The sequence below is a fragment of the Chiloscyllium plagiosum genome, chromosome 17, assembly GCF_004010195.1.
Source record: "Chiloscyllium plagiosum isolate BGI_BamShark_2017 chromosome 17, ASM401019v2, whole genome shotgun sequence".
NCBI classification, from domain to species: domain Eukaryota; kingdom Metazoa; phylum Chordata; class Chondrichthyes; order Orectolobiformes; family Hemiscylliidae; genus Chiloscyllium; species Chiloscyllium plagiosum.
The window spans coordinates 51750098-51773900 of NC_057726.1; the positions used below are offsets into that span (position 1 = coordinate 51750098).

The window sequence follows — 23803 nt, forward strand, 5'->3', positions numbered from 1 at the left end:
ACTACTCCTGTAGACAACTAGGACATAAAAATCAAGGCCAATGGGTCTGCAATCTCCTCCCTTGCTTCCCAGTGAATCCTAGGATAAATGCCATCAGGCCCAGGGGACTTATCAATTTTCACCCTTTCCAGAATTTCCAACACCTCTTCTCTACATACCTCAAAGCCATCCATTCTACTTAATTGTGACTCAGTACTCACATTGACAACAATGTCCTGTTCCTGATTGAATACTGACGAAAAGTATTCATTCAATGTCTCCCCAATCTCTCCAGCCTCCACACGCAACTTCCCACTACTGTCCTTGACTGGGCCTATTCCTACCCTAGTCATTCTTTTATTCCTGACATACCTATAGAAAGCCTTAGGGTTTTCCCTAATCCTACCAACTAAGGACCTTTCATGTCCCCTCCTTGCTGAATGTTGAACTAGTACATTAAGAACAAATTTGAAATTCTGGTAGCATGCAGGAAGTGGATGGTTTACAGCAATGTAGACAATGTTGACAATACAGACTTAGTAAGGGCGGTACGGTGGCACAGTGGTTAGCACTGCTGCTTCACAGCGCCAGAGACTCGGATTCAATTCCTGCCTCAGGTGACTGACTGTGTGGAGTTTGCATATTCTCCCCGTGTCTGCGTGGGTTTCCTCCGGGTGCTCCGGTTTCCTCCCACAGTCCAAAGATGTGCAGGTCAGGTGAATTGGCCATGCTAAATTGCCTGTAGTGTTAGGTGAAGGGGTAAATATAGGGGTATGGGTGGGTTGCGCTTCGGCGGGTCGGTGTGGACTTGCTGGGCCGAAGGGCCTGTTTCCACACTGTAAGTAATCTAATCTAATCTAACAATGCACAAGGCTGCCTCTAGCAGCTTTCTTATAGGAAAACCACAACGTATGCTGCTACATGTCATTCTGCTATAACACGCGTTTTCTTAAAGCGAATTCTCTGTAACGCGATTGACACACAGTTTCTAAGGCATGACGTTTTAAAGCAGGTTAGTTATTCCGGCTCCATTAGTTTAAATGGTGCTGCTATTACAAGATTTTAAAATACTATTAGAAAAGTGCTTGGTGCCAACAATTCATAGACATTTTATATTCACTAAACATTGGCCAGGAATAAGAACTTAAGTGCGTTTCTTTATTGTTTTAACCAAAGAGTTTTGAAATTAATTACAGCATCGTAGCCAAGGTCTGATAGTTCGCCAGTCTTTCCTCATTCATACAACTCAGTGATGCTTATCTCTTGTCCTGCTGAGACAAATATTTTATTACCTTTTCAAAAATCCAACATTGCTGTACAACAGCAAACCCAAATTTTTGGTCACCTTCCCTGACATTGATGGGGACAGTGTCTCAAAGCAGCTCTATGTATTTTAATGGAGCCCATAACTTTGGACATTAACCTAGATCTGTCTGTCACACTCATCTAATATATAGTGTATTAGGGAATACCCAGCCACCAGCATGTTGTGTACTTGACTTCTTAGATGGAGCTCATCTGATTTAATTTAGTTCTAAAAGTGAATTTGCTCCTGCTACGCAGAAAGAATAGAACATACACCTGTAGGGTTTCTCCAGCATTTTTTGTTTTATACCATTTCCAGAGTTTCACCTCAAGCCATAGAGAACTATCATCAATTTGTGAGATTATTAGCAAAAACTATAGTTCAAAGAGATTAACTCAGTGTGTGTACAATATACAAGCTGCACTGCACGGAATTCAGTTGAATTTAGCCCTTCATTCCTGATGAAGGGCTTATGCCCAAAATGTCAATTCTCCTGCTGTTTGGATGCTGCCTGACCTGCAGTGTTTTTCCAGCACCACACTCTCGACTCCGATCTCCAGCATCTGCAGTCCTCACTTTCTACTAGTTGATTTTAACCTTACTGCAAAGCCTCTTTCAAGAATGCCTATCTTTAAGAGGTTGTCCTCCTCTCTCGACAAGGATCTCTCACTGCACCCCAAGGTCATCACTCATTCCTGATGAGAAGCTTATGCCCGAAAAGTCGATTCTCCTGCTCCTCAGATGCTGCCTGACTTGCTGTGCTTTTCCAGCACCACACTCTTGACTGCATGAAATTCATCAAAGATCCTCAGACAGCACCTTCCAACCCATGACTACTTCCATCTAGAATGATAAGGGCAGCAGAAACATGAGAACACCTATAAATTCCCCTCCAAGCTACTCACAATCTTGACTTGGAAAACATTTCGCTGTTCATTCACTGTCACTGAGTCAAAATCCTGGAATTCCCTCCCTAATAGCATTGTGGGTCAACCCACAGCATATGCACTACAGCGGTTTGAGAAGGCAGCTCACCAACACTTTCTCAAGGGGAACTAGGGAAGGGCAATAATCTTGGCCAGCCATCAATGCTCACATCCCACGAAATAATTTAAATCAAAGCTTCACCTGAGGCAACTGTCGCAGGACTGCAGATTAGTGATTGGCTAAACATTAGACCTAAATAAACCCAGTTGGTTAATGCCCTTGCACCTTCGGAGGCTGAAAGGTCATTTCACAATTTTTTTTATTTTCAAAATGTAACTTACAGTTCGTAGTAGCTTTCAAGAGATTAACAGTACTGATAAGTCTCAGTGTTCCATCGACATTACTTAATAAAAGAGGCAAGCCATTTCTGACAGTGTTAAATAACATGAATCAGCCAAACTTGATTTTTTGAGTGAATAAAAATGAACTGTACAGAAATGGGCCTATTGGTCCTTATCTTTGTTAATGCTTCAGAATAGGTAGAAGGAATGGTACATACCCTGTGAAGATGTAGGTGTGACGGCTGAATTATCACATTCTCCTTCTGAACTAACAAATCACAAAATTGTATGTATAAAATGTAATATATTGTTTAAAGTTGTTCATAGTATTGGCAAATCTGATCTTACATCAATGTGTCAAAGAGTTTTTTTTTGCTTACAGAACACATAACTAGAATTTTGCAGCCAAAGAAAATAGAATTTATGAAGAAAGTGAAATTAACAACAAAGTGCAAATCTGAAGAGAAAATATTGGTATGTTCATCAATGAGTGGGTTGTTCTGAAAAATTATGCATATCTATAATTGGAATAATGACATTCAAAATTATTTGTTACCTTTCCCATAACATTAAGAAAGTATTAGTTGCACAAAATTGAATAAGAATGTCACAGGTTTGTATTGTCTTATACTGCACTCCATTAACCAATCTCCAGGATAACAACAGAGGGACTGCAGCTGATTTCATTGTCACTTGGTATGGAATGGTTAAATAAGAATATGGTTCAGCTTTGGAGCCCTTTCAAGTTGAATAACTTATTACTGTCTAGTTTCAATTATATTGGATTGTTCTAATGTTCTATAGCCTTCTGAGAATATTTACTATTTAAAACCTTATACAAGAAAGCAGATGTAACCTTTGCTGATAAATGAACCATAGTAAATGAACCATAAAAAGCATGAAGACCATAAATTCATTTCCAGTACCTATTAAGTTTAGTGATCTCAGTCATGACTGTTTAAGCAATAATACAATTTGGCCTCAGTACCTTAGGTGAGGGAATAGTAGAGATGCTTACCATCTGATTAAAAACTGTTTTGCCTAAAGTATGCACTGGTGGACAACTCTCAAGTCTCACATGACAGCAAATATATGGAAAATGACTGGTACCTAAGACAGAAACCCAAACAAATAATTATTAATTAATTCTAAGGAAGAGGAGGAGGAGATGATGGTGGTGTAGCAGGAAAGAAATTGGCAAGGGAACATTAATATGAAATATTATTGTTCTTTTTCATTTTTTAAAACAAAAAGCACTATGCATCTGGAAAATGATTAAGGACTAGAAACACAAGCTGTTAAGTGACATGTACTGAAGTACACTGCGGTGAGATATGTGACATGGGTCTGTGCAAATGTTGAGAGCTCTTGGCGGTGCAAATAACATATATTGAGGTTTAATTGTTCATGATAGCTTATACCTTTAATCTTTGTAAGGCTTTGGTTTTAACCAGTCTGAACATGTGGTTGAGGCGAGGTGATGTGCACTCTGAGCAAAAGGAAAGCCTTATAGAAGTTGGCAAGTGGAGGATTAGAAACAAATACAAATGAAGTTCACTGAAAAATAAACAAATGAATCACCAGTATCTTCTCAGCCACCACTTTTTGATGGTAATTTACGCAGAGAGCTTTTGGCAAAAGCTGAGAATTGTAAGGAATGCTAGGAGGAAGTTTATTTTTAGTGAAATGACTTGGAAAATATTGTGTGTATTTTCATCTTCCTCCCTTTTCCTACATCTTGTAATAAAATTTAGTGACTTCTATCTGCAAGAAGTTCAAACTTCTAAAGTGTCATGAAGCAGTCTGACACTTACTTGACAGATTGAAATGCAGACATTCAAACAGTCTACTGGGTGAAGCTGCCAACACCCTCACTGTTTCATGTGGTTTGGACTCTTCTCTGGGTCTGAATATCTATCTTCTATCTCCAGAGCACTCATATTATTTGGAAACCGAATACACCTTGATATTTATAATATCCTCAATCTCATTAAAGAATATTTTCAGAGACTACAGGAGTAAGGAAAACATTTAAAGAAATACCTTGCCACAAAGCTGTAAGGAAAAGCAAGATCATGTGACAATATCAGTTCCTATGACTTATAATTATTTATTAGCATGTCACAATCAGACCTAACCCCTTACTTTGCATCTCCCTTATTTGATTCTACCTATAGTGTTACAATATTGAATCTGGAGATCTTTATCTGCAAAACCCATGCATGCAGATATAAACAATGCTTGCAACTGCACATAAATTTCAGTAGCAACTCAATGTTACAGCACAAGTAGCCTGATAGGCAATTACCCAAACAATATTTCTGAATCTTCTGGTTCATAGCTTCTAATTATTTTTGCAGTAATCTGATTGGTTACAATCAGGTTTCTTCGTATTCCTTTGGACAACTCTTCCCAGGCCATTATTAAAAAATGTTGAGTGAGTTGAGTCTGAAGCAATACCGCATATGGATATGAGGAATGTAACTTGTTGTCAGAGACATTTTAAAGTATTCATTAAGGGCCCCTGTAATTAATATTTAGATGCATATTTTTTAACTTCACAAACATCTTAAGAATGCTTTCTGAAACAAATTTAAACTGAAAGAGCATTCATAGTTTATTGATAGCATTGATGGGTATTAATTTGAAGGATCCCATACCGCTAATGTTTTAGTAAATTAAATGGATCACCTCAGACAATAATACTATTTAAATGATTGGACTAGAATTGCATTATGAATGTCAATGTTTAGTGGCAAATCACTGAAAACACTATTTTGAATCAAGCAGTTAGCTTCTTAAATGCACGCAAAGTGCCAGTTTTGGATCAGTGGTTGTGCTCTTGTTTCGGAGGCAGAAAGTTGTGGTTGCAAAGCCTGCATGAGACTTGAACACATACTCCAGGCTGACACTCGACTGCAGCATTGAAGGACTGCCATACTGAAAAGTGTTGTCTTTCAAATGAAATATTAAATTTAGGCAAAGGCAAAATACTGCAGATATTGGAAATTAAAAATAAAAACAATGTGCTAAAATATTCAGTAGATTTGGCAAGCAACAATTGAGAAAGTAACAAAGCTAGTGAAGTTTGTCACAAATTTCAAAACCTTGACGGCAGGACAAATTAGGGGTCTGATCTTGCCATCGCAGTGAACCAGACCTGGGGACTTACTTTCCTGGAGGCTGCCTCTTAGTTGACCACCTTCTAGCTCACAACCTAAACAAGAAGAATGACCGGGCTCCTGATGTAGCTGGCATCTCTGAAACCTCAGCAACCTCACCAATAGGAATAGATGCTTTCAGAAAGCTTGGAGATCAAGAGGGCTTCTCAACAGCAAATTAAAAAGGAAATCTGAAGAGCCATGCAGGCACTTTAATTCATTCTAAAGGGGCAAAATTGAAGAACTGGGGATGTTAAAATTGCATGACATGTTGATTGATCCACATTTGCAGTGGTGTGCACATTTATGGTCCCAACTTCCAAAAAAAATACAAAGGTGTTGGATGAGGTGCAAACATATTTACAAAGCTATTACCAGGATTTAAATGTTATTATTATCAAGAAAGACTAATCAGGGTGAAACTCTTTCCACTTAAGAAAGAAAAAACTGTGAGATGACTTAATACAGTTTTTTTAAAAACCACTGAAGGATATAATAGTGAAAATTTCGATATTTCTACTTGAAGGGCATTTAAAACTAAACAATTCCAACAAGAAATTCAAGAGAAACTCCTTTGCTCATTGTAGTTAGAATGTAGAACATACTATCATAAAATTAAAACCAATAGTCTTAATTTATTTTGCAGTAAATTAGACAAGGACATGAAGGATAGTCACCATATCAACTTAGGCATAAACTTATTCATGCAATAATGCGCAGTTGTTAAAACAAATGTGTAATAAATGTAGTCAGTTGTGGGCTAGTATTCATTGTACTTTTATAATGTGAAAAGAAAGCTGGGAAGATCAAATATGCAATCAAAAATTGACTTGCACAACACTGGATGCCCTAAAGCAATTTCACAGCTATTGAAATACTTTGAGTTGTTGTCACTGTTGTGGTCTGATAAAATATAGCAGTAAATATGTACACCCCACATCCAAAGAACTGCAGATGCTGGAAGTCATACAAAAAGAGACATTGCTGGAAAAACTTAGAAGGTCTAGCAGCTTTTGTAGAGAGAAAGCAGAGTTAACATTGTGTTAAGTGTCTCTTCTTGCTGTACAAAGCAAGATTCCATGAAGGACAATGAGATAAATGACTACTTAATCTATTGGTAATAACGTTAATGAAGAGGTTAAGATTTAATTCAAGGTACAGAAATGACCAACATCTCATAGGTTACCTTTTTTAAAAATCAACTATGAAGCAAATATACTGTTTCAAGATTAACTTTTTTTAGTATAAAATGCAAAATGTTTAACAATGGAGGGAGCAAGCTACAATTCTTTTGGGATATGTACAGGGTTTTCCATTCATTCACTATGGTTTGGATTTGCTTTTCGTGTGTGTTTCCTTTTTAACTACAGCAATACCTTCTTAATATCCAAGGGTAGAGGAATGACTTGAATCCTAAGCAAAAGCACATGCAGTTAGTGTTACAGTCTCCAATTGGTTGCAAGTTTGACAAGAATACCAGTAAAGAACCATTTATTTTTTTATTTCCCTAATTCTCTTCATGTAAAGAAAATAGTCTCAGAAAATGCATCTAAAGGTGAGAAAAGGGCACACTCAGGAAAATGTTTAAAAGTGAGCAGTGTGAAAACTCTTTAAACTACAAAAAAGATACCCTGAGGAATGTGTGGATGTTCAAGTTAGTAGGGCACTGCACCATGGCAACGTTTACCCTTGGGTTCTCGCAGAGTTGGCTGAAGAGTTTTGTGAATCTCATCACTAATGCTTTCAAGTGCTCATGTCCTGGAGGTTCAGCATCAAAGTGATGCTTTATTTAAAAAAAAGACAATGAGACCTGTCAAATATACAGATCTTTAATCATTACTCAGTTTTTGGAAGTTGCTTAGGACTACAATGAGGGATGGCTTGAGAGATGGGACTTAATTCGAGATAGCCAGCATAGTTCTTTTAAGAACAGTTTAAAGAGCATACTAGATTTAGGTTATGGATCCAATGGAAGATACAGTCAGTTCTGCTATAACGTGCGTTTCTTCAACATGAATTGGCTATCACGCAATTGAAGAATTTAGACCATTATTTGTAGAAGGTGAACTTTCCTTCCCTGTACTGGCTATAGCCAGATTCTGGTCCCATTAGCTTAAATGGTGCTACTATTACATGATTGTCTTATAACACAGGAATGGAACTATCGCAATATATTAGAACAGACTGTACTGTACACAAATTTGTAAATGAAAAGACCCTGTCTCATACAACTGCATAAGGTTTGAGTCCATAGATCGAAGTCAAAATTGGATGATTGTCAGACAGCAACAACTTGTGATGCATGTTTCAGGATGGCAATCAATATTGGTGATGTTTCATAGACTTTGGTGTTTAGATTATTGGCTACATTTTTGAGATCAATGGTTTGGATAATGGAATAAGATTAGAATGCCTGACCTGCTGTGCTTTTCCAGCACCACTCTAATCTGGACTCTGGTTTCCAGCATCTGCAGTCCTTGTTTTTACCTAATGGAATAAGATCTACAGCGTACAAGTTTGCAAGTGATAAATGTCATGATCATAGCTGATTTTGTGTAGACTTAAGTATTAGATATTATGCAGTACCCATATCCCATGAATGTATCATAAAAAACTGATGATACTGTAAGGTACACTTTATAGTACATGTGGCATTACATGACCTAGTGCTGGAAAATTAGACAGCACATATTCTGAAGTTAGTCAGCAGTTCAGATGAAATGTTGTGAAACCTGCAGTTTAATAAATGGCATCAAATGTTATTCCTTTAGCGTAAGATAAAACATTATATAGGAGACCTCTCAGCCCATCGAATCTGTGCTGGATCTCTCAAGAGAATTTAGCAAGTACCCTTCTCTAACTTTTCCCTGGAAATTTTCTGGGCAGTATTCAGAGGAAGTTCAAGCGGTGAACAAAATAAGAAAATGATTAGCCAGGATTCTACTAAAGTCACTGTCATTAGATCTGTCATTGGTGAGACAGATCTAAGCCATGTGTTTACTATGCGTAAGTTTCTCCTAACCTCTGTTTTAAATTATTGGAAGGCTGATAAGTTAATTCCAAAGGTAAGTTATCTTCCGTGCGCCTACTGCAAAGAGCAAATCAAGAATTGACAGAAACATTTAAAATTATGAGGGGCTTAGAGAATATGGATTTAGCCAAGATTCTTGGTTGTGTATAAAATTCAAGAACAAAAGCTCAGTTTTATGTGAAGGATAATAAAACATAAATGAGTACAGATGAGGAAATGAAGGGAAAAGTTGAGAGTTTGGCAAAGAGAAAGAGAGGGAAAGAAAGTGTTTTTACTTTGCAACCCTCCTTGCCCTGTACAATTGGTTCTTGTTTAACTGTAAGGTTGAGTATCGGATAAGTGGTTAAGGTGTATTCTTTTCTTAAGTTTCTAAGCTGTTTAAATTGTTATTAATTAATTAAAACTCATTAAGGAATGCAGAACAGGTGACGTGTCAAGGCTGCAGCATTTGGGAACTCCTGGACACCATTGTGTTCAATGGCAAACATGTCTGCAATTATCTTTGTAATTCAAGCAACTTTAGCTCAGAGTTTATGAGCTGGAGGCTTAACTACAGAGACAGCTACACATCAGGAAGGTGGAAAATTACTTAGATTGTTCCTATCAGGAGGAAGCCACATCACTAAGGATAGGGTCTTCTGATTTAGTCAGTGATCAGGAGCAGGAGGGTCTGATTGTGAATGAAGCATTTAAAGGGGCCCAGTGGGTACGCATGTCATCCTCTCTAATTGTCAAATGGATTTGAGGGTATCTTGGGCTGTTTGGATGAGGACAGGCTCTGCATGGTAAATTAGCAAACTGATTAGAAATTTGTGATATTGGAAACTATTCGAACAGTAAGGAGGAGACGGTAGGAGATAGCATATTGAGGGTGACTAACATCTTCCTCTGCATCAACAGCGAGAATCCAGATGATTTTATTGCTTTCTTGGTGTGAGGATTCAGGAGGACATCTGCTCAGGGATGGAGAGGAGCTTATAATGGAAGGAAGAAATTCCAGCCGCCATGGTGCATGTGGTACCAATGACATAGGTAGAATTAAAAAAGACGTTCTGCACAGAGGGTATGAGAAGCTAGGGTCTAAATTGTAAAGGTTATATCACCGGATTATAACTTGAGCTATATGCAATTTGACACAAGGTATAGAGATAAATACATGGCTTAAAAGGCTGATGTGGGATAAGTGCGTACCAGCTCATGACGCATTGTCCCTAGTACTGGATCCACATCTGAACTGTGCTGGGGTCAGTGATCTTGCAAACTGCATAGGAAAATAGTGATTTAAACTGAAAGGGATCAAATGTGGAAAGACGTGAAATGTCAAAAAAAAGATTAGGCAAGGTAAGACAGAAAATGTATTATGGGAAATGAGGGTCAGAGAATATGAGGAAGGGACAGACTGGGAAAAAAAAACCTAAGAATGCACCAACAATCAACATAAGCTGTTACAAAGATAACAAAAGACAAAACTAAAGGCTGCATGTCTGAATACAAGTAGCATTCATAACAAAGTAAACAAATTGATATTGCACATTGAAGTAAATAAATATTATCTGATAATCACTTCAGAGACATGGCTGCAGGATAACAAGGACTGTGAGCAAAATATTGAGGGTTACATGACACTCAAGAGAACTAGAAAAAGAGGTAAAAGTGGAGGGGTGGCACTGTTAATCATGGGTGATATTTGTACAATATCAAACAAAATAGTTTGAGATGATTTTTGTTTAGGAGTTTAGGATGTAGAATTGTTATTTGGATGGAGTTAGAGAATAGCAGAATGAATTTGTCATTAGTGGGAGTGGCCTACCACTGCAATGCCAGTAACCACAATAAAGAACAAAGTATACTGGAAGCAAGTTTGGGTACTTGTGATAAGGGAATGACAATAATCATGGATGACTTTAATATACATATCGACAAATTTAGACTGGCAGCAATAGGCTAGATAAGAAGTTCTTAGAATGCTTTCAAGGTAGTTTCTTACAGCAGCATTCTCTAGAATCAGTATTGTGCAATGCGAAAGGATTAATCCAAGTCCTCAGAATAAAGGCATCTCTAGGTAGCAGCAACTACAATATATTGAATTTTGTGTTAAGTTTGCAAGGGAGAAGATGAGGATCAAAGACGAGTATTTTAGTCTTAAATAAGGGCAATTATGTGGGCATGAAAGCTGAGTTAGTTGAAGTGAACTAGCTTACTCAGCTAGAGGACAAATCAATTAATAACAGTGGCAGACATTTCAAAATACTCACAATAAATACATATGACTATTGTGAAGAAAAAATTCTAAAAGGGAAGACTTCATTCATGGTTAAGTAAAGAAGTTAGAGAAAAATCAAACTTAAGGAAAAAGGACACACCTGCATTGTTTTGGAACTTGTTGCATTGTTTTGGAACTTTGGAAAAAAAAGTCAAAACAACAGCAGTTTTAAAAGGGAGAAGAACAAAGGAAGCATATGGTGAAGTCAGTGCAGGAGAGAGAGAGAGAGAGAGAAAGAAACTGATGAGCAGTGAACCTGCACAGTTACTGCCTTTGCTGTTTGAATTCATGTATCGCTGGACATCGGAGTGCATCTGGGAAAATTAGCAAACAGTGAAATTCACAACTGATCTTGGAGGAACTGTTTGGGCGAAGTCCACAGCACAGAAGCAGATAAGTGTATTGTATTGTTTTTAAGTATGTCCTACAGAAAGTCTGCAGTAGTGAGTACAGTGGGTTCTTTCTTGATTATATGTTTTTTGAGATATGTCTTGTGATTAAACTTAAAATATAAGCCATAACTATTAATTTAACCTAGGACAGTGTTTTGTAGAGGATAAGATGGTGTTATTTTCTGGGTCTGTAGTTTGTGAAAGAGCAAAAATGGCCTTTGGTAAAGTGATATGCACTTCTTATCAGATGTGTGAGTTTAAAGAGAGTTTAAGGGTTACTGCAGATTATATCTGCAATAAATGCTGTTGGTTGCAAATCTTATCAGATCAAATGGATCGGTTGGAGAGACAGTTAGAAGCAATGAGGAATTTGCAACACCAACAGTATGTGATGGATGGCAGTTATAGGAAGTGGAGAAGTCTCAGATACAGTCACATAGATGGGTTAACTCCAGGAAAGGTAAGAGATGTAGGCAGCTAGTGCAGAAGTCTTCTGTGGCTACACCCATTTCAAACAAGTATGCTGTTTTTGAAAATGTAGGAGGTGATGGATTCTCAGGAGAACATAGCACGAGCAGCCAAGTTTCTGGTATTGAGACTGGCTCTGATGCAACAAGGGGTACGTCGGGTTCCAAGAGATCAATTGTGTTAGGGGACTCTCTAGTCCAAGGTCGAGACAGACGTTTCTGTGGCCAGCAGAGAAAAATCAGAGTGGTGTGTTGCTTCCCTGGTGCCAGGATCAAGGATGTCTCAGAGAGGGTGCAGAATGTGCTAAAGGGGGAGAGGGGCCAGCAAGAGGTCATTGTCTAGCTATTCTTCATCTAATCCAGGAATGTTAATGCTGACACCTGGGCCCTGATTTAAACACCAATCGACTTGTGATCAAGTTGATGGTGAGATGGATATCTCAGAAGTTCACCCATTGCTGCAGAAAGCAATCCATGTTACTCTCATTTTGGGAGGAAAGCAGAAAAAAAATCTTATGGCTCCAATGTCACTTATCGAAGTCTGGCAGATGACAGGATTAAATTCCAGAGGTATCTCACAAAGAGGTGAGTCTGGGGGAGGGGAGACTTTTCTTATGAGTTTAGAACAAGGCAAAAAAACACTCAACATTAATGCCCTTTTCTGCGCCCAATCCTTTTTTCACCTGTGCTAATTGGAACACTGGCAATGGTTTTCCTGCTAAATCCAGCAAACTTCCTGTTGGAGCCTCAAATAATCCTTATATATTTTAGAACTGGGTATGACATGCCAATGTTTTGAACTTTACCAATGGCATGGGTGCTCTTCCAGCTCACCAAACAGAGGCTTAAGAGACCATTTAGCATCAAGAAAACAAGTTCTCTAAACAGATTCTTTAGGCTTGATGTAAACTGATTCAATGTTTGAATGATTTCAGTTGAGAATTCCATCCAATTAAGATTAATGCTGAATAAAGGGCAGCGGTTTACCTCCCAAAACACAAAGCTCTGGCATATGATCAGGCCAGCATTAATTAATAGTGTAAAATATACTAGAATTCCATGCCAGAAAAGTGTAGCTATTTTTTAAAATCTTAATTAACCCATTTACTGCAGCATTATTTTTGACGTGACAGTATCATTAGCTGATGTAAGTTATAACTCTTTAATGAAATGACACCTTTTCAATATCAAGGTATACAAAGCCATGAATTGTCACTAATGGGAAAAGTGGAATACATACTTCAATTCACCTTTTCTGGGTATCAATAGCATACTGCATTGCCAACAGCAAATAAATGAATGTGTTTTGTGAGTTATGTCATTTCATAAGGTTCAGGAAGTGATGGCGTGTTAATAACAGTCTGCGACACAAGTTAACTCCAACCTATGATCTCATTTCGTTCTCAGATTTTCCCTTGTGTAGAAAAGATTGGTGAAGCATACAGCACAAACATCACCTTAAATGTTCACACTGACAAATCTAACTTTGTTATCATGCTTAGACTAAGAAACAAAGAGTATTACTACTAAACTGATTTATTTGTTGTAAGTGTGCCCAATCAACGCACATTTCCAACACATTTATAGACATGCGCATCAATACCAAGGTCATAAAGCATGCCCTTGAAAGCAAGCCACCTCTAGGCTTTTTGCAGTTGCAAGACATATAGTTTTGTTTTAGAAAGTTAAGAAAAGTTCTGTTTTTTTGCAAGAAGAAAGACTTGTTTCATAAGTGAAAAAGTCACACATGAACCATTACACTCCCTTGCATTTTAGACAGAACCTAGATGAGTGGGCTGAGTTAGATTTGGAATAAATATAGTACAGAAGGTGACTTATGATCAAAGCTGTTCTGCATGAGGCAATCGAATAAGCCAAAACTATAAACCCTTTGATTTATGATCAGTTATGATTCACACAATTCATTAAAATGCACAATTTAAATTCATGCCCTGCCACTTTTTCTGTCAGTACAGGATATTTTGACCCGAAGTACAAGGGCAGCAGGTACTTGGGAACACCACCACCTGCAAGCTCCCTCCAAGCCACTCTCCATCCTGACTTGGAAATATACTGCCCTTCTTTCACAATCGTTGGGTAAAATCCTGGAATTCCCTCCTATTGGCATTGTGGGTTAACAGACAGCAAATGGACTGCAGCGATTCAAGAAGGCACCTCCTAACCACCTTCTCAAGGGAAAATAGGGATGGACTATTAATGCTGGCCAGCCAGCGACACTCAAGTCCCACAAATGTATGAAAAATACTATCCAACAGTGTCCACAATTTGTCAATTTGTCAATTTGCATTGACAAAACATGTGTTATACCAGAGCGACCTGTATCTTAAAATTAATTGCAAGATTGGGAGATGCTACTTCATTCTTAGGTTTAATTTTACCAGGAGAAAGCTGGTGTATTCTGAGCATATCAGCTGAAGATCCATCGTTGAAATCTACAAGGAGCTGAAAAAAAATCACTTCAAACAGTTTAAAAAACATTATTTTGGATTATTCTAATTTGCTTTTAAAAATTAATTATTAATGCGAAAAGTTATATTTTATTCACCAAGGTCCATTCCAGCAGCACATGGGTTGTATAATTCAGCATTTGCCTGATTGTATTTACACTGCTGACTATGTAGGCAAGAAAAAGGTAGCATAGTACCACAACACTCACCTACTGATGACAACAATACAATGTTATTGAACAGCATGAAGTGCAAGATTAGTGTTTGACAGATAAACATCTTTGGGTTTGTTAACTCTACCCATGGAGTCTGTCCTGATTCAAGAAAGGTCAAAGATGCTAAACAAATGCCACAGGATACAGAAGATCTGCGATATTGCCTCTAATTTCTTTTTCCATTTCCTCTTCCTTGCAGCTCTGATCCTTTATAACCCTTCACATCTCACATACACCCATGCAAACTCATTCAACCTAATATCCGTACTCATCTCCATGGTCCTCATATCCCTGTGCCAATTTAGTGCCTACTTGCACAAACAACCCTTCCCCCAACACCTACCAAGCCAACCACAAGAATCCGCAAGTACCCATACACACAGGAAATAAATATATCGCAGACTACACTATTGAGACAAGCTTTCACAAAAACACATCTTGGCAGGTTGACACTTACTGACATTTATAGATAGTTCATATTGAGTTGGACAGTTTCAAGAAGTTTAAGCATTTTCGGTATCATTAGACATTGTTAAAAGTCCCAAAGGGCATATTAATCTTCCCTCAAAAGATATCTGACTCCCAACCTAAAGAATACCTGAAACTATCCCTGCCTCCATAAAGGGAACCTGACTCCCATCTGAAGGGTCCTGAGATCATATCTGCAAGGGTACCTTAGCTATCCAAATTAATACCCTGGCTATCCAAAATAGTTGTACTGAAAACAGACCTGCTGTTACCTGAACTATTGTCCACACTATCTAGGATCTAGACTTCAGGAATTGCAATAGCGGCAATGGTCATTTAAATAGTCAGCTTCCTCTGGGAACCATGCATAAATGGGGGAGGTGATGGTCTAGTGGTATTATCATTATACTATCAATCCAGAATCTCAGCTAATGTTTTGGGGACCCAGATTCAAAATCCCATCATGGCAAATGGTGGAATTTGAATTCAATAAAAATTAAGAAACTAATGATGGCCACAAAACCACTGCTAATTGTTGGAAATACCCATCTGATACATTAATGTCCTCAGGGAAGGAACTCTGCCATCCTCATCTGGTCTGGCCTACATGCGACTCCAGTGTAGTTTACTCAAGTCTCAACAAAGAAATGAAAAAAGCAAAACCAGCCCCGTAGATCCTGCAAAGTTCTCTTTATTAACATCTGGGGGCTAGTATCAAATTTGCAGGAGTGGTCTCACAGACGAGTCAAGGAACAGCCTGACATAGTTGTACTCATAGGATCATATGTTACAGACAATATCCTAGACACCTCATCACCAGTATGTCCTGTCCCAGTGAGTGGTAGAGTGTTGCCCTGGGAGTCCTTACCATTAACTCTGGAGCTCAGGAAGTCTCATAGCATCACGTTAAACATGGTTAAGGAAATCTCTTGTTGAACTCCTCCATGCTGAACAACAAATGAGGGTGGCAAGGGTGCAAAATGTTCTCTGGGAGGGAATTTCAATGTCCATCGCCAACAGTAGCTCAGTAGCAATGTGGGCGGCACGGTGGCACAGTGGTTAGCACTGCTGCCTCACAGCGCCAGAGACCCGGGTTCAATTCCCGCCTCAGGCGACTGACTGTGTGGAGTTTGCACATTCTCCCCGTGTCTGTGTGGGTTTCCTCCGGGTGCTCCGGTTTCCTCCCACAGTCCAAAGATGTGCAGGTCAGGTGAATTGGCAATGCTAAATTGCCCGCAGTGTTAGGTAAGGAGTAAATGTAGGGGTACGGGTGGATTGCGCTTCGGCGGGTTGGTGTGGACTTGTTGGGCCGAAGGGCCTGTTTCCACACTGTAATGTAATCTAATCTAATCAATACTACTGATCAAGCAGGTCCAGTCCTAAAGAAAATTGCTGACAATTTAGACCAATGGCAGGTGTTGAGGGAACCAAGAGGAGGCAAAAATATAATTGATCTCAACCTCACTCATCTGCCTGCTACAGATGCATCTGTCCATGACAGCATTCGTAAGAGTGACCAGTGCATTATCCCAGTCTCTACAGCATGCTAAACAGGGCACACTTTGAACTCCAAGGACCAGGAAAATTGATGTTTCGGGCTCCTGCCAGAAACGTCGATTTTTCTGCTCCTTGGATGCTGCCTGACCTGTTGTGCTTTTCCAGCACCATTCTAATCTTGACTCTGATCTCCAGCATCTGCAGTCCTCACTTTTGCCTAGACTTTGAACATGTTTAGCAACTCAAGACTGGTCATCCATGAGACGCTGTGGGCTATCAGCAGCAACAGAATTATACTCCAACATAACCTACAACTTCATGGCCTCCACTCAACCTTACCATCAAGCCAGAGGATTAACACTGGTTCAGTAATGACTGTGGGAGGGCAAGCCAGGAGCAGCACCAGGCATATCTAAAAACAAAAGAGTCAAACTGGAAGCTACCAAACAGGACTATTTGCATGCCAAACTACATAAGCAATAAGTGATAGACAGAGCTAAGCAATCCCACAACCAAGTGATCAGATCTAAGCTCTGCATTCTGCCACATCCAGCCATGAATGGTGGTGGACAATTAAATGACTCGCTGGAGGAGGCAGCTCCACCAATATCCTCATCCTCAGTGATGGAAGAGCCCAACACATCAGTGCAAAAGATAAGGCAAAAGCATTTGCAACAATCTTCAGCCAGAGGTGCCAAGTGAATGATCCATCAGCCTCCTCCAGTGGTCCACATCATCACAAATGCCAAACTTCAGCCACTTTGATTCACTCACATGATATCAAGAAACATTTGGAGGCAGTAGATATCACAAAGGCCCTGGGCCCTGACAACACTTTGGCAATACTACTGAAGACTTGTTTTCCAGAATGTGCCACATACCTAGCCAAGCTGTTCCAGTATAGCTACAACAGTGGGACATCAACCTGACAATATGGAAAACTGCCCACATATGTCCTGCACACACAAAGCAGACAAATCCAACCCGACCAATTACTGCCCCATCAAGTGTATTCTCAATTACCAGTAAGGTGATGGCAGGTGTCATCAACAGTGCTGCCTAGTAGTACCTACTCAACTATGACCTGCTCAGTGACAGCTATTCTGAATTCCACCAAGGCTCTAGACTTCATTACATCCTTGGATCAAACATAGACAAAAGAGCTGAATTCCAGAGGCGGGGTGAAAGTGATGACCCTTGACATCCAGGCTACATTCAACAAGTGTGGCATCAAAGAGCCCTAGTCAAACTGGAATCAGTGGCAGTGAGAAAACTCTCTGCTGGTTGAAGTCATACCTGTCACACAGAAAAATGGTTGTGGTTGTTGTGGTCATCAGGACATCTCTGCAAGAGTTCCTCAGGGTAGTGTCCAAGGAACAAGAACCTTCAGCTGCTCCACAAGTAACCTTCTCTCCATAATGTCAGCAGTGGGATGTTGGCTAATGATTGCACAATTTTCAGCACTATTCACAACTCCTCAGATACTGAAGTGGTCCATTTTCAAAAGCAACAAGACCTAGACAATATTTAGGCTTGGGCTGACAAGCAGCAAGTAACATTCACACCACACAAATGGCAAGCAATGACCATCTCCAATAAGTGACGATCTAAGCACCACCCCTTGACATTCAACGGCATTACCATCACTGAATTCTTCACTATTAACATCCTAGGCAGTTACCATTGACCAGAGACACAACTGGTCTCGCCATATAAATACAGTGGCTACAAAAACAGGTCAGAGGCTAGGTATATTGCAGCGAGTAGCACCTTCCCAATTCCCAAAGCATATCCGATATCAAGGCACAAGTCAGGAGTGTGATAGAATACTTGTCACTTTTCTGGGTGGGTAAGGCTCCAACAACACTCAAGAAACTTGACACCATCAGGACAAGTCAGTCTGCTTAATTGGCACCACATCCACATGTATCCACTTCCCCCACCACCTCCCTCCTCAATAGCAGCAGTGTCTATTATCTACAAGATACAGTGCAGAAATTCAAATATCCTTAGACAGCATTTTCCAAACTCACAATCATTAGTATCTAGAAGGACAAGGGCAGCAGATACTTGTGATTGCCACCATCTGCAAGTTCTTCTCCAAGCCGCTTATCATCCTAACATGGAAATATATAGCCATTCCTACACTGTTGCTGGGCCAAAATCCTGGGAACTCCCTCCCTGACAGCATTGTGGGTTCACCTACAGCACATGGACTACCACATTTCAAGAAGGTAGCTCTTTACTACCTTCTCAAGAGCAACTAGAAATGGGCAATAAATGCTGGCCAGCCAGCAACACCGACATCCCTCAAGAGAAAAAAGAAAAAGTTCCACGTGCAATCCTGCTCATGGAATTGAGAGATGCTGGGTTTGGGAGCTGGCCTTGGGAATTCTGATGTTTTCTCGCATTTTCACCAAAGTAGAGATACAATCTGTTGTGGCAAATATCTGCACCAGAGCATTTGAGAGGACAAATGGGGTGATGTTTTTTTTTAAAAATAGACAAAAATTGTAACTGTTTCTTATTAAACATTTAAAAGTATGAAGGAGTTGGAGAGAGTCCTGGAATTTGATCTTGTGTTCCCATTTCCCTGAAGATTACATGGGTGTAAAGTATATGCATTGTGATTCATAAGCCTGTACAATTGTAGAGGCTATTTGGGACAATGAATCTTTTTCTCCCTGTTCATTATTTTGTGTGTACGTGATCCAGTTTTTGATACACAAAAATGTTTTCAATTAATCATATTTCTTAATTATAGTTGGGTGGTATATTATTTATTTTTCTTTGCATTTCAGGTTCTGACACTGTGGAGAATATTTATGTTCCCTGCTCGACTCCCAGTCAAGGTAAGCCCTGGATAATTCTCCATGCTGTTTTCCTGATTTCACTTCAGAACATTTTCAAACATCTTCACTTTTGACTGAAAATGGTTAAAGTATTGAGCCAAAGGTAATCATCAAGTTAGATTGCTTTATTTTTGAGGTGCCACATCCTAATGTAGTAGTAACAGACATCATGTGAATTTTCCTCAAATTGCCAAATTTGATCATATCTCAGTTTCAGTTAAACAAATAAGAGAGCTTTCAGGATGCCTCAAGACACAATTCTATGTTCTAAGATGGAATGCATTTATGTGCAATCCTAACCTATTGCAACTGAGAAAGGTGTCAGCCAGGTTTTGTTGATCTATGTTTTCCTATTATCATGAAATATCCAACCAGATGAATGTGAAGAAACTTATAATCTCACAGAAAGGCCTTGTGTTTGAACACCACACACACACACACACACACAGTCAGGGTCAGGCTGGAATGGATTGCCAACTCCTGAAACAAGCCTAAGGTGGAAATAATGGCAGGTGGTTGCCAAGGCTCTCAGTTACAAAGGCCTGTCTCTGTACAATGGGTCAATGGCCCAGTTTTCCTAATGACCGTTGGTCTATACACCCCACATGCCCCCCCACCATATCCCCCAAACTCCCTCCATGCCTTCAAATATCCATCATGACTCCTCCATACCTCATGCATAAGATCATATGACACAAGAGCAGAAGTAGACAATTCAGCCCATCAAGTCTCCTCCATCTTTTATTGAGAGCATGACTGATCTGAGAACCCTCAACATAATTCTCCACATCCAGTCACCCAGAATGCACCATGAGCTCAACTTGTAAGAACACAAAAGCAGATGGATAATAATGATGAGGGCAGGTCGACACCATAAGGTCTGATAAGCCTGTTGTACAACGCAATTTGTTATGGCTGATCTCAGGCTTTAACTCCCTGTCTGACCCTCTCCCTGGCTGGACGGGGTGGACATAGCAGAGGTTAACCCTTCAAACTTGCACACTGATGGGGTGGAGTACAAGATGGTCCCCTTTCATTGTTCCAGGAGGGGAGGGAAGGAGTGAGGGCAGAACTGTGGGAAACAGGCCACACAAGTTTGAGGGCCCTAATGGAGGAGGGATCATGGTGAGACGGAAGTTTCAGTTGAGTAAAAAAAGAAGACAAATTGGAGGCACCCCAGTGGAAAGTGGTTTATCGGAACAGATATGATGGAGCCAAGGAAGGAACAGGGTGTGAGAAAATGTAGCCAAAGTAACTATGAGTTGGTGGGTTTGACATGGATACTGGTGGACAGCCTATCCCCAGAAATGGGAACAGTGAAGTCAAGGAAGGGAAGTCTGATGGGTAAGGTGAAGGTGAAAAATGAATGAAAATTTTAAAGCAAAACAGATTAAATTTTCCAATTTTAGACAAGTACAGGAAGCAGGGATATTTATATTTCTGCAGTATTTTGCTTTCATACCTTTAAAACTACTTGTTTCGTTTATTAGCTCACAAGACTGTGAATCCAACACACAATTATCCAGACACCAATTGAAAAATCTAACTACTTTTAAATTCTCATAAATCTATCAAAATGAACAAATAAGTATTCAAATACAATTCCTTAGAAACATAATACAACTAAATGAATATAAAACAGAACATAAAAATGGTCAAGCAAAGCCAAAGTTCCCTTGACAGCTGTATAACTAACCCTTGCGATGTCAATTAGTGGGGCCTGGAACTCAGCTAAGCATTCGTAATCAGATCCATTGTATAAAACATAACTCCGAGCTGAACACAGTGGAATTTTGATTTATCTGAACAAATGGCTTTTTTCCAAAGGCTCAACAGAGTGACTTTCAATTAAAAATGTCAAGCACCTGACCCATTCAAACTCAATAGATTTTTGGACTTTAATGTAAACATTAAGGCACAGAGTCGACTTGATACATTAATATTGTTGAATGCATAATAGCCTTGATGAACCGTGTCAGATCTCACTGGGATACAGCGTTGGAAATCAAGCCCCACTATTCTCAGTCATTAGTAAAGCTAAAGATTTTAAAATAAGAACACAAAATTCCCTAATTTTATCTAATATTCAGACTCAAGATTGTAGAAAGCACAGACCAGATTTCTGTACTTAACAAGAATTATTATTTGTTACAAACAATTCAGCTCTAGCTGCAGGTGAACAGTTAGAATCCATATAACATTGCAACTTAAAACTCTAATGCCCTTAACAACTCTCCTTACACACACAAATGGGAAAAAACTAGATGATTAGATTAGATTAGATTCCCTACAGTGTGAAAACAGGCCCCTCAGCCCAACAAGTCCACACCAACCCTCCAAAGAGTAACCCACCCAGACTCATTTCCCTCTGACTAATGCACCTAACACGATGGACTATTTAGCATGGCCAGTTCACTGACCTTCACATCTTTGGATAGGCAGAGAAAAACTGGGAAGCATGTCAGTGGGTTGTTGAGATGATCCTTGTGGTTCTTAACGTTGGTCAGAATATTGCTTTTCAGTCATCTAGAGATGCTTCCACTGGTTTGCAAGTGACAAGGTGGCTTGTTCATTTTTAAAAAGTCTGACTTATCAGTTAGAATTTACAGCTTACAGATGGGAAATAAACTGTTTTTCTTTAGATTTAGAAATGGGTTTTGATTGCAAAGAGAGACAGCTCCTATGCTAGCAGAGAACAAAAAAAAAATTCTCCTTAACTTGTTCCCAGTCCCAAGTTGTACAGTTATCTAAGAAGGATAGTGAAGAAGGTGTTCGGTGTGCTTTCCCTTATTGGTCAGAGTATTGAGTATGTTTGTATAATCTAGTTATTCACCTGTTGGTTTGCATGATAGGAGCTTCAACAATAAAAATTAGAAATTGCTGAAATGTAATAATTTCAACAGAATCTAAAAAGGTGATGATGGTATGACATAGTCAGGGGAGAATCTGATTCCTAATCTCTTACAATGATAGTTGTCATGGTCACCATTGATGAGACCAACTTTATTAATTAATTTGAATCTCATGAGCCACCATGGTGGGATTTTAACCCAAGTTCCTAGAACTTAACAGAAATTACTGGAAAAATTCAGATCTGGCAATTTTTGTCAGAAAAAACATTTTACTATTCTTGCTTTGCATTTCCAGCATTCATAGTTCTTTTTTTGCCTAGAACATTATCCTGGGGCTCAGGATTGTTGAGATATTACTATACATCATTTTCCTACTTAATAACAGAAATATTTGGTATGTCAGCCTTAGTTTTGGAGCTTAGGAACTGCCTTCAACCTCGTACAAGTCATCAGCAACAGATGACAGGCTACCTTATGAAGGCAATCCCTCCATAATGGCAATTTAACAATTGTGGACTTTTAAATTTTCAAACTTTGTAGAAATGCGACCAGGGCATCTCCGACTTGAGCTAACATGTCATCCTGATTCCACAAACTTAGTTGGGACAGATGAGCTCAGGGATACTAAAATAAAACTGAAACAAGAACAGAAACTGCTGGAGAAACTCAGCAGGTCTGGCAGCATCTGTGGAGAGAAAGCAGAGTTAACGTTTTAGGTCCAATGGATTATGTTTCGCATTTCCAGCATCCAAGGTTCATTATTTTGTTTTAGTCCAGAAATACTGTTCAGTTTCCTGCCGAATTTGGGGGGGAGGGCTGAACACCACTTCATGGGGATTTTAATCGGGAGCGGTTTCAAGGCAACCCTCCTGATGTAATCACATTGTGGCACTTGCTTTCTAACTGTGTAAGTCACGAATTTCATTTACCAGCCACGTTTTCACCTGAAAGGGGCATGGAGGGAATTCGCTGGTTGTTGCTAGGTAAAGACTGGTAGCTTTCCGAGGCTATTCCTTGACACCAAGTTGAGGAGAGGTGGTGAGTTCCGATAAGCTCCTGTGATTGGGATGAGTGCGGTATAGCGTTCGGACTTTCCTGCAGGAATTGGAACTACAACTGCAACCTTGATTAACATGGCCTCACGGAATGATATTTAATACTTAGCTCAGTCAGCAGTTATGTCTCATTGAACTCCAATTTACTTGTGTCGTGAGGCTTCTGTCCGAATCAAATGGGCCTCCTCAGAAGGAACAACTGAAGTGGAAATGGGTGATAAATTATCAGAAGTGTGTTTAACTGTGAAGTGTCTCCCCTTAACACTTTAGAAACGCTGGTCAAATTTTTACTTTTTTTTCAGTTGTTAAGAGATCTTGACCAGACGGGTCAATGGGCTGAGAAGTGGCATATGGAGTTTAATTCAGATAAATGTGAGTGCTGCATTTTGGGAAAGCAAATCTTAGCAGGACTTATACACTTAATGGTAAAATCCTAGGGAGTGTTGCTGAACAAAGAGACCTTGGAGTGCAGGTTCATAGCTCCTTGAAAGTGGAGTCGCAGGTAGATAGGATAGTGAAGGCGGCGTTT

At 39.4% G+C, this 23803-nt stretch overlaps 1 protein-coding gene across 3 annotated transcripts in view; it reads left to right on the forward strand.

The window, feature by feature from the left end:
* Positions 1-23803, forward strand: part of carmil2 (capping protein regulator and myosin 1 linker 2) — a 179955-nt gene that overhangs the window by 5475 nt on the left and 150677 nt on the right. For 2 of the 3 annotated variants that reach the window (XM_043707063.1, XM_043707061.1), the window contains exons 2-3: positions 2936-3027; positions 19317-19367. In XM_043707063.1, coding sequence (XP_043562998.1) covers positions 2936-3027; positions 19317-19367 — 143 coding nt within the window. The remainder of the gene's footprint in view (positions 1-2935; positions 3028-19316; positions 19368-23803) is intronic. The other variant, XM_043707062.1, reaches the window with a different exon arrangement.